The sequence below is a fragment of the Crinia signifera genome, chromosome 4 (assembly GCF_055691185.1).
Source record: "Crinia signifera chromosome 4, ASM5569118v1, whole genome shotgun sequence".
Classification (NCBI taxonomy): Eukaryota; Metazoa; Chordata; class Amphibia; order Anura; family Myobatrachidae; genus Crinia; species Crinia signifera.
The window spans coordinates 185635545-185647757 of NC_139220.1; the positions used below are offsets into that span (position 1 = coordinate 185635545).

At 42.0% G+C, this 12213-nt stretch overlaps 1 protein-coding gene across 1 annotated transcript in view; it reads left to right on the forward strand.

The window, feature by feature from the left end:
* Positions 1–11668, forward strand: part of LOC146074741 (hematopoietic lineage cell-specific protein-like) — a 67508-nt gene extending 55840 nt beyond the window's left edge. The window contains exons 13-16 of the mRNA XM_083183184.1: positions 148–258; positions 348–648; positions 8760–8831; positions 10762–11668. Of these exons, the coding sequence (XP_083039310.1) occupies positions 148–258; positions 348–648; positions 8760–8831; positions 10762–10898 (621 nt within the window). The 3' untranslated portion in view covers positions 10899–11668. The remainder of the gene's footprint in view (positions 1–147; positions 259–347; positions 649–8759; positions 8832–10761) is intronic.
* The last annotated feature ends 545 nt before the right edge of the window (positions 11669–12213 follow it).

The following is a 12213-nucleotide window of genomic DNA, read 5'->3' on the forward strand; positions in this document are numbered from 1 at the left end:
ATAGAGTATATACAGTATCTTAGGGATATACAATATCTGCTCTATTGCCAATAGCATTAACCAGTTGCAGAGTAGGTAAACAAATCAGGGAATTGGGATTACTATATATACCAACTATATAATGTCTTTTTTTGTTTTGTTTTGTAGGCACCACAGAGATCTGAACTTGAGCAGCACCAAAAGCAACCTGTCCCTGTCCCTGTCCCAACTCCAAGTCCCCGTGTCTTCCCAGTGTCTACAAAACTTACTGAAGAAGAAGTACGTTTTTTTTTTGTAAATTCAAGAGTTGCTATACTATGGGATCTTCATGTTATACTCACATTTTCTACTGCCTTCATTTCATCTAGATATCAGTGGTTTCTGACTATGACTTACCTCCTGTTGTCCCTCCCAAATTCCCTGGTATAATGTTGACTACTGAACCCCCTCCAAATGAGTTGTGGGATGAGGAACAGACTGAGGAACAGACTTATGAAGACATAACTTCCCTGCAAGCCACAGAAGAGATGTATGAAGCCATTCCAGATCCCCCTCCAAGATTTCAAGAGGAAGACAGTGACGACTATGAGACTGTAATAGAGCCTTCAGATGAAGCCCATGAAGAGTTTTATGAAGAACTACCTCAACAGGATATTGTGCCAGAAGAAGGTGAGGAAAATAAAAATGTTGGCATTCAAAAAGTAGATTTGAGTAAGTTACTGTACATAGGGCCTAATACAGGTTGGCTCGCTAAGCATCGGTCGTTCGCTGCTTAGGGAGCACATTAGCACCCCCCTGGCACCGAATCCCTTCACTGCCATGCAAGGAGATGTGTTCGCTCCACTCGGATGCGGCGGCTTGCAGGAGATATCATTCGATGGTTGCCGAACATCGAATGATTTCTTCTGCCTTCAGAAATAAAAGTCAGTCTAAACTGACTTTTATTTTCTCCTCAGATCACTGATGATGTCAGCCGCCTGCCCCGAGCAGGCATCTGCCTGTCTGTCCAGCGTTTTCATGGGGACGACCATAAAAGCGTTCCCCTGCTCCAGGCCCATCTAAAGCACAATCCAGTGTTACAAAGGCTGGAAACAATGGAGGTAATTCAGACCCGATCACCCAGCTGAGCGAATAGCACCTAGAGACTTACTCCGCAGTGCAATGGAAACGGAGTATCTGTCCTGAAGCTGATGTCACACACCCTCCTTTAATAAGCTCAGGCACGCCTAGTATTTTCCCAGACACTCCCAGCTTTCTTTCTGACATGCCTGTGTGTGTCAAACTGAAATCTAAATTGTAGTGTAAAAATAAAGCAGCCAGTATTTACCCTGCACAGAAATAAAATAACTCAATAAATAAAAATAAACCAAACTTAACTCTCTCTGCACATTGCAGTGCATATGGTTTTGCCATTTTGAGAACAAATTTGAACTGCAGTCAGGTCTGAAATAGGCACAATTTATGGCTTTTTCCCGGAACGTGACAATGTAATGATGTGCGTCTTTAATGCTCGGAATGCGAATTAGATCCATCTTCTCACAGGATTTATTGACCAGGAAGCATCAAAACTAATTTGAATGCATCATATAATTTAACAGTTGCAAGCAGGGTTATAACGGGAGCAGAGTTAGAAAGTCTCACACAAAACAGCTCTAAAATGTTACATAAATAGAGCTGTTTTTTTTGCATAAGTTATATTCAGCAATGATGTAAATCAATTACAAGTACATCATTTCACCACATATGAAACAAATAAACATTACAGAATTTCTAACCTTAAAAATCCAAAATGCATATTTGATCCCTCAAAATATGTCACTGTACATGTCATTTTTGCACCTTTCCCCCGTAATTCCATTATATTTGCATCACCATGTGAATCGGATGCAATTTGGTATGCAAAAATGTAATTTGATATGCAGATGCAGCTACAAGCACACACATAATATAGGCATGCCACATAGTTACATGGTTACATAGTAGTTAAGGCTGAATTAAGACTTGCATCCATTGAGTTCAATCTTGAGTCCCATATCTTTGTATGTGACTGTGTCTGCATACCAAATAATGGGGGTGATTCTAGTGTACTCGCTACTTAGCGAGGTCGGCCCATCCTGATGTTTTGGGGACCGCGTCTGTGCATGGTCTATTATGTGCATATGCAGCTCCCCTTTGCGAATGGCTTTGGCAACTTGCATAGCATTGGGGCCGGGATGGGGATAGCCCATGGAAACGCCCAGCGTTTTATGGGCCAATGCCTGCTGGGTCGGGTGGCTGACATTACAGGACGTCAGCTGAACGCCCCGTGTTGCGTGCTCGCAAATAAATCAAATCAGTTTCCACTGACATATTTGTGATGGCAGTAGAAATCATTCGATGGTCAGCGACCATCGAATGATTTCTCCTGCAGCGGAGGCATACAAGGGGATGTGTTTATATTAGATATCCCCTCACATGTTAACAAGGGGAATGTGTGGATGCAGGGTGGCGGGTGTTCAGGCGGGTGGCGTCTCAGGCACTCGGTAAGCAGCGATCTTCCCAGCTACCAAGCAAACCTGGATTGGCCCTAATGTTGCAGGAACACTTTACTATAAACTTTTGTAAGCAAGCACAATTGCAATTATACACAGAATATACTGTAGGCATGCCACATATCCTTTTCATCAGCAGAAGCTGCGTGTGCATCCTATTGCATCAATTGTGAATATTATTATTTTATGGGGAAAATTATGTACAGTACATTACCTATTTTGAGAAATAAGGTTATTTATGTTTATTTGCAGCAAATGTGCTGTATTTGAGTACTTGTAATTTACTTTGAACATTGCTGAATACAAATAGACTTTTGGGGATGAGCGCTAATTACAATAAAAGGAATAGATGTAAGAGATAAAGAAAAGATCAGAAGTATAGAAAAACACCTGAAAAATAAAAATTGGTTAAAAATAATGATTACAGCTCCTCTGAGCAAATGTGGATTGTCCGTGGAGTGCGTTAACTATCTGTCCCTACCTCTATTGCTGGGATGGAGCGTGGCGGGTTAGGAGGTCCGTGCGCTGCTGCTGGTGGATGCGCCGCACGTCCTTCCCTTTCCTCCGAGAGCTCCGGTGCCAGGACTGTGTGTGGAGCGTTGGAGAGATGTGCGTGCTCAGGTAGATGGAATTGCCGCACGCTTCTTCTCAGCTCCCGTCAGTTCGAGCGGTCTCCTAGTCACGGCAGTTGTTACTTCAGCTCTGATGTAGCGGAGCTTGTTTCTTGAGGTGGGGAACACACTGGGGGGTCCACGGGTAGCCTCTTCTACGTGTTCGAGCCTTTGGGCTCTTTTTCAAGAATGGCTAAGTTCTGGTCCAATTACGTTTTTTATTTGGAAAATTTCTCAAAAACTTTATTTGTAAAAACAGGATATGGACAATAAAAATGGTGGGAACCTCATGCACCTTAATTAGGCCAGAGGGTTTTGGAATAAAAATTGGATAAAATGGACAAATTGTCTCAAAAAAGATATAAGGTGTTTATAAAAATAAGAAAAAGAGAGAAAAAGAAAAGGAAGAGAATACATGATTTATATGAAAAATAATGGGCTGTAAATTAAATAATTATAAAAATTATAAAAATGCATTTAACTCGAAGTCGATGTTCATGCCTTGCGGAAGTAAAGTTTTTTTATTTTGGTGGATCCAAAATAAAAAGAAAAATCAATATTGAAGACAAAATCACGATATTCAACCTCAGTAAAAGAGAACTGTGCCAAGAAGAAACTGCACTACTACAAAAGGGACTCAAATTTGCGCCAGACTCAAAGATGGACAAATTTAATCTATACATTGACACCCATAAATTCATCAGAAAATTAAACCTAAAAAATTTTTTTGCAAAAAAATCACAAACGTTAACAGAACTTTCAAATAATCAAGAATCTACCACTTTCAAACCTAAATCAACCTTCAACCCCACCTTCTGCAAAAGTGCACACGTAGAAACTTTTCAGAAATCTGTTGAAAAAGACATTGACAATATTCCAAACAAAACAAATAAAAAAATCAATCTATCATCAGGTGAAAGAAAAGCACTAAAAACTTTGAGGGACGATGAAACTATTGTCATCAAACCAGCCGACAAAGGAGGAGGAGTTGTGATTCAAGATAAGACCATGTATGAAAAAGAAATAACAAGGCTGCTATCAGACACATCCACATACCAGACCCTCCCAGGCGACCCAACGATCGCATTTCAAGAAAAACTCACAGCTATTCTGGATGAAGCCCTCCTACTGGGAATCATTAATCAAAATGAACACAAATTCATTAAAATCAATCACCCGGAAATCCCCTCTTTTTATTGTTTACCGAAGGTACATAAAAACTCCACACACCCACCAGGTCACCCGATTGTTTCCGGCATTAACTCAATCTCTTCAAATTTTTCAGTTTTTCTGGACTCATTCCTTCAACCCCTAGTCTCAACCCAACCCAGCTACCTCAAAGATACTATACATATTCTAAAATTTTTAGAAAACCTTGAATGGAGAGAGGAATATATTTTATGTACAAGTGATGTTACCTCTCTGTACACTTCCATCCGGCACAAAGAAGGCTGCGAACACACTTTACATTACCTTACAAAAACCACAATACCAAACAATAAAATCAATTTCATAATTGAAGGGATAGAATTCATCTTACAACATAATTATTTCTGGAACGATGGAACATTCTACATTCAGACCTGCGGCACTGCGATGGGGACCCCCTTCGCCCCATCGTATGCCAATTTATTTGTTTCCAAATGGGAAGAGGACTGGATATGGCCTAACACCACCCACCGAAAGAATATAGTACTATGTAAGAGATTTATAGACGATATTATTTTCGTGTGGGGAGGGAGTGAAGAAGAACTAAAAGACTTTTGCGAATACCTGAACTCAAACCAACTTAATCTTCAATTTACTACTGTCACGAGTAAAGAAAAAATCGTATTCCTGGATCTGGAGATTTCAATTAAAGGAGGAAATATCAGTACAAAGACATACACAAAACCGGTTGATGGAAATAATATCCTTCCAGTTCAGAGTAACCACCACAGGAACTGGATTAAAAATATACCAATGGGACAGTACAGAAGACTGTGCAGAAATTGTACAGATAAAGGAACCTTTTTGAAACAAACTGAAGAACTCACAAATAAATTCATACAAAAAGGATACAAGGAAACCACACTACGTAAACAATTAGAGTCTGTGAAAAACCTTAATCGCCAAGATACAATAAAATATCAAACAAGAAAACCCAAGAATGACAATAACCTCAATTTCATTACCCAATTCAACAGTGAACATCAAATATTTGAAAACATACTAAAGAAGAACTGGCACATACTGCAACTGGATGATGACCTGAGACCGATTCTAACGGAAAAATCGAGAATAATTTACAAGAAAGCAAGAAATCTACGCCAAGAACTAGTAGCAAGCTTCATAAAACCAAACATGCAAAAAAAGAAACAAACAAATGGATTCCACCACTGCCTAAATTGCAAAGCATGTAAAAACAGAAATATTATTTCAACCAAACCCATCACTAATTTCTCATCAAACATCACTAAAAAAGAATACAAGATAAAAGAACATATTTCATGCGAAACAGAGGGAGTTATTTATCTTCTTTGCTGCCCGTGTGGCCTACAATATATTGGACAGACCAAAAGACAATTAAAAATCAGAATCTCCGAACATATGTACAATATTAAACGAGGACTCACAACTCATAGTGTGTCCAATCATTTTTTACAAACCCACAACAAAGACCCATCAGGACTACAGTTCATGACAATTAAAAAAGTCAATCAACATTGGAGAGGAGGAGACTACATCAAGTCTCTCAAACAAACAGAAACCAAATGGATCTATGAACTGAAAACTTTACTTCCGCAAGGCATGAACATCGACTTCGAGTTAAATGCATTTTTATAATTTTTATAAATATTTAATTTACAGCCCATTATTTTTCATATAAATCATGTATTCTCTTCCTTTTCTTTTTCTCTCTTTTTCTTATTTTTATAAACACCTTATATCTTTTTTGAGACAATTTGTCCATTTTATCCAATTTTTATTCCAAAACCCTCTGGCCTAATTAAGGTGCATGAGGTTCCCACCATTTTTATTGTCCATATCCTGTTTTTACAAATAAAGTTTTTGAGAAATTTTCCAAATAAAAAACGTAATTGGACCAGAACTTAGCCATTCTTGAAAAAGAGCCTAAAGGCTCGAAACGCGTAGAAGAGGCTACCCGTGGACCCCCCAGTGTGTTCCCCACCTCAAGAAACAAGCTCCGCTACATCAGAGCTGAAGTAACAACTGCCGTGACTAGGTGACCGCTCGAACTGACGGGAGCTGAGAAGAAGCGTGCGGCAAATTCCATCTACCTGAGCACGCACATCTCTCCAACGCTCCACACACAGTCCTGGCACCGGAGCTCTCGGAGGAAAGGGAAGGACGTGCGGCGCATCCACCAGCAGCAGCGCACGGACCTCCTAACCCGCCACGCTCCATCCCGGCAATAGAGGTAGGGACAGATAGTTAACGCACTCCACGGACAATCCACATTTGCTCAGAGGAGCTGTAATCATTATTTTTAACCATTTTTTAATTTTTCAGGTGTTTTTCTATACTTCTGATCTTTTCTTTATCTCTTACATCTATTCCTTTTACTGTAATTAGCGCTCATCCCCAAAAGTCTATTTATCCATTTATTATTGAGCTGCTTTTTTTCCCCATTTCCAGCGCAGTGATAAAACCCCCCACTTGTATTGCTGAATACAAGTCACCCCCAAAAAAACAGCTCTAATTTTGTCTGCCTTTATAGAGCAGTTTTGTTGGGATACATAACAGTGGCCCTTATTCTGATCGGTGCGGCCCGATCAGAATATGCGGCCGCAACCGTGCAGGCGAATCCCCGCCTTCCATACGGATCGCCACCTGCCGTCCGTACGCGGATATGTGGCGATCCGCATGAAATTGGACGGGGATACGCCTCCTCCGTCTTGGGAGCTGCCCCTGCATTCGATGGTCGCCGAACATCGAATGCAGGGCCGCACGCTCCACCAGGTCCCGCAACACAAGACCACACGGACACTTGTCCGTGTGAAAACATGTATGGGGGCGGGCAGCTGACATCCGGCGATGTCAGATGCCCGCCCCGTACCCACGCGTCACGGCCTCATTACCATGCATACGCCCCGCGTTTGCATGGGAACGCCCATGAAACGGGGGGCGTATGCATAGGGTAATGAGGATAAGTAGCCCCTCACGCCCCTCTACGCCCCCTGTGCGGCGTATAAAGAATCCGTGCGGCGAAATCGCCTGCACATGCGCAGAGTGACCTCTGCACATGCGCAGACGATCAACATCGGCGGTCCGTCCGCATGCGGGAATATCCGCACCGATCAGAATAAGGGCCAGTGTTCCCAACAGTGAGTATGCCGTTGTTCATAAAACTGACCCAAGCATCCCGACTGGGGCTCAGATGGCATCCTAATCCTCTCCCCGCCTCCCTATCCCTTCCTTGTAGCAGCCCAACCATTACCTTTCCACAGCCCGGCCCTAACCCTCCCTGCTAGTGCCTAACCCTAGCTTTCACATCCATCTAAACCTAACCCCCCCCCCCCCCTTTACAGCCTAACCCCCCTTGTAAGTACCTAAACCTAACCGCCCTCCCCACAGCCTAACCTGCCCCTACCTGCTGTATAACCTTAAGTCCTCCCCAGTAGTGCCTAAACTTAAAACCCATTCAATAGTAGCAAGCTAGTGGTCCCTGCATACCTATCGATCAAAGTTCCAGCGCCAATCTTCTGAAGGTCAGAGCCATTCTAAATTGAAACATTTTAAAACCCTTTCTGGAAATCTTGCATTTGTCCCTGCTGTCTCTCTCATAATATTCTATTGCATTTATTTAAATCTCCAGTGGTCTCCAACCTTTAATAGTGAGGGGGTGAGCTCCTCGAGACAAAATAAACCACCTGAAGAGCTACTAAAAAAAAAAAAAAGAAATCTACAGAATAATCAAAAAATGCCCTTTACACATTATGCCACATAGCGCAATGCCCTAGACACATTATGCCATATACTGCAATGTCCAGTATGCCGCATACATACCTCCCAACACTGGAGGCAGAGGAGAAGGGAAATCTGTGCATGCCACATTCCCCATTTATTCTGCTATGGGGGCATGGCCAGCGCTCTGAGAGGCCCAGTCACACGGATAAAGTGAGGGGAAGGAGAGAAGGGCGATGCGCTCTCCTCCCCTCAGAAGGGAAGCGGTGACAGGCGATGGAGGAACGGGTGGGCAGCTGCAGAGTGGTCGAGCCACCCGGATCACTACCGCGAGCTATCAGTAGCTCTCGAGCAAAGGATTGGCAACCACTGATTTAAATAGAGCCCATTATAGCGCCTGTATAAGTTTTTATCCAAATACTTGGTATTGTGGTCATTTGATTTATATAAAGCACTAGATATTTTACAATCAGGGGTGCTGGGAGAGGTGGGGGGGAGGGGGGCAGATAACAATAACCGGGGCCGAGGCCTGTTGGAAGGGCCTGGCTGGGGCCCAGGTTAGCTGCTGAGTAGGGAAATTGCCCCTTTTTGTAGCACTGCTGATGGGATGTAGTAACTGGTCTCTTGACAGTTCTTGTCCTAAATGCAATTACTTTGATTGTTTTGATGTAAGTGATTAGAACCATAAAGTGACAGCAGATAACCTATTACTGTACAACAATTTTTTTAGTGTCTTCTAAAAATATCAGTCAAGCAGGAGCCTCAACGATTTCTGCTATTGCCTTGTATGACTATGAAGGAGGTAAGTGATTGACTGTGACTTGAAATGATGTGTTATTTCAGGGTTATCGGTATAACATTGATTATGAAGTTGTGTGTACATTTCTGATCTCTAATATTGTGTGAATGCACTGTGTGATATGTTATTATGGGCTCTGGCTGTGTGATTACAAGAATGTGTGGTTCTGTAATTGTCAGTTCCCATGAGTTCTGACAATTTAATAGCAGAAAAAAAATGTGTGCTTTTCAGTATGCTTCTATTTGTCCAAGTAGTACATGAACATGTGCAAATCTACTTTACACTTCTGGGAATTGCACAGTATTAATTGAATAGTAGCTCAGTTGGAAATGCACACAGTACTGTACCAAGTAATAATAAATTAAGCAGAGCAGCGATTAGGTCTAAATAACCCCTGTTGTTTAGGAATGGATCATTTTTGTATTAAATAAAGGCACAGATTCACTACCGATCACTTATGATCGGTAAACGGTGAAGGGAGATTTATTTATTTATTTATTTATTAGCAGTTTCTTATATAGCGCACACATATCCCACAGCGCTTTACAGAGAATATTTGAACACTCACATCAGTCCCAGTGGAGCTTACAATCTATATTCCCTAACACATGTACACTCACACACAGACATTCAAGGGTTAATTTTTATGGGAGCCAATTAACCTACCAGTATATTATGGGATTGTGGAGGAAACCAGAGTACGCGGAGTAAACCCATGCAAGTACGGGGAGAATATACAAACACCCCACAATTAGGGCCATGGTGGGGCTCGAACCCATGACCTCAGCGCTGTGAGGCAGTAATCAGTGGCGTAACTATAGTCCCGCAGCCCCCGCGGTGGCGGGGAGGCGCTAGGCAGCTGTGGGCGCCTGGGGGGTCTGCGGGACTATAGTTACCACCTGGTCCCGGCTCCCGACTCCTGCCCTCCCCCTCCTTACCCCATTGCCGCCGGCGCCGCTGCCTCTAACCCGACATACAGATAATGCTGTATGGGGGCAGCCATTTTCCGAGTGTCTGTTATTATATTAGCACTGCAGCCGGAGCCGGGGACCGCCCGTCACCCGACACAGATCTGCGTGTCGGGTTAGAGGCAGAAGCACCGGCAGCAATGGGGACGGGTAAGGAGGGGGTTAATATTTCGGGGGGGGGGGGGGGGGCGCCCGAAATGTCCGGCGGGGGGGGCGCAAAAAAAGTAGTTACGCCTCTGGCAGTAATGCTAATCATTACACCATCCCTGCTGCCCATCTTTGAAAGTGTGCTTTACCGATTCCTGTGCAATTAAAGTTGCAGTCTAGCATCTCTCATACACTGTGTGCAGCTTTTTACTGCTCTTGCAATGTTACTATTAAAGAAAAATACTGTAGGTTAATCGTCCAGGAGCTTATCAGTCACACTGGGTGTCTCGAGTCATATGGCGTAACACGCTCAATGTAAAAGGGCACCTCTGTAGTCATAATTATAGTTCCCTGTTCAGAGCAGTCTGCATTTATAACTAACAGACAAAATGGCGATTTAGACCACTTAGTACGGGTCCGAATTATGGTTCATTTTGGATGGTGGGGGGCCTGAGCATTTACAAACCCCCTGTGCGTATGCACAGGGTGTTTGTGAGTATCTCAGGGGGTTTGTGAGTATCTCTTGGTAAGTATCTCACTCGCCAAGGTGTTCGTGCTGTGAGGGGAGGGAAGGGAAAGGACGGGGGGCTATGGGCATCCCCGTCCTCGGTTGGGATGCCGCCACAGAAAAAGATTCTCTTTATTGACAGCAGAAACTATTGCCCATGTGGACACCACACTTTACTCGCAAAGGATGCAAGGATGATTTCATTATTAAGTTTCTGATATTTTGTAATGATTTGTGTCTGGTAATGAGAACATGTATGTGTCAAACATTGATTTTTCTGTGTCATATTATCGGGGTTTGTGATTCACAGGTGGAGATGATGAGATCTCATTTGAACCTCAGGATCTAATCACTGATATTGAAAAGCTGGACGAGGGTTGGTGGACTGGATCCTGCAGAGGTCAACGGGGTCTTTTCCCTGCAAATTACGTGGAGATTTTACAGTGATACATTGAATTTGCTGTTACGTACAGTATATCACCCATTCCAGGAGGGACAAAATGCTCTGTTCCTGGACCTTTCTCCCAAATAATAATTGCTATCACCTGTGTTATACACACCTTCCTTATCAAATAACTAGTCTGACACAGGTGACAGAAATCACAAATTAAGTAGGAAGAACAGGAACAGAGTACTCTGTCCCTCCTGAAATGCGTCATTTTGGGAAGTATGGTATTCTATTTTTCCTTGAATATATTGCTTTGTTACACTTTTAGCGCATGAGAGTGAGGTATTGTTATGTACACCAGCGGCAAATGTAGAGAGATTCAGAACATAATAGAAATTTAGGGGGAAATTTAATAGGATGAGAGATTTGGTAAGAAATTTATTTTAAAGCGGCAATCATTTATACTGCAAGACCACTTTGATTTTGAGGTGAAATTGATTGCCGCTTTAAAAAAAACCTGGAGATTTCTTACCACTTTCTGAATCTCTCCACAATATCAGATGATGAATGTATAGCTCTAATCTAAATTATTTTGCATTTATAATGAAGCAAACTGCTAGCTCTGTATGTGAAATATAAATCAATCAATAGTAAATTTGCAATACTCCTCAATAAAACGCTGTTCTTTCAAAACTGTTTAGTAAGATTCCACATGTTTCATGACCGTTTAGTTATATAATACACCTAGCACTCTACATATGGTAGACATAACCCAATCTACAACATCCACTTTCATTCCTAAAAAAAATCCTACTATATGCTGGTCTATATATACACAGGTTGAGTATCCCTTATCCAAAATGCTCGGGACCAGAAGAATTTTGGATAACGGATTATTCCGTAGTTTGGGATATTTTTATACTTGAATGACGTATGTTGCATTTATGTTGTATAAACACATCAAACACATGAAATACACACAAATATATTTTATTTGTGCATGAAACAAGGTTTTTAAAAATGAAACAAAGTTTGTGTCCTATCTCAGATACTGAATTTGAATGCCAAGCAATCATGTCCTTGCACATATTTAGTGCCAGTTACATGTTATTTCCCCAGTAGTGCCAGTTGCAGATGTAGCCAGTAGTGCCAGTTACAGATGTACCCAGTAGTGCCAGTTACAAATGTACCCAGTAGGTTTTTAGCACAAAATAAAAAATAAAAGTACATTTTGGAGACTATGGTTTTTGGAATAATTTGGATAATGTATATTTGGATAAGGGATACTCAACCTGTATATAATAGTATATACATATAATATTAAGCCCGATCGAAGCAAATGCTTCCAAAGCTAGTAGATGTAGTTTCACTTGC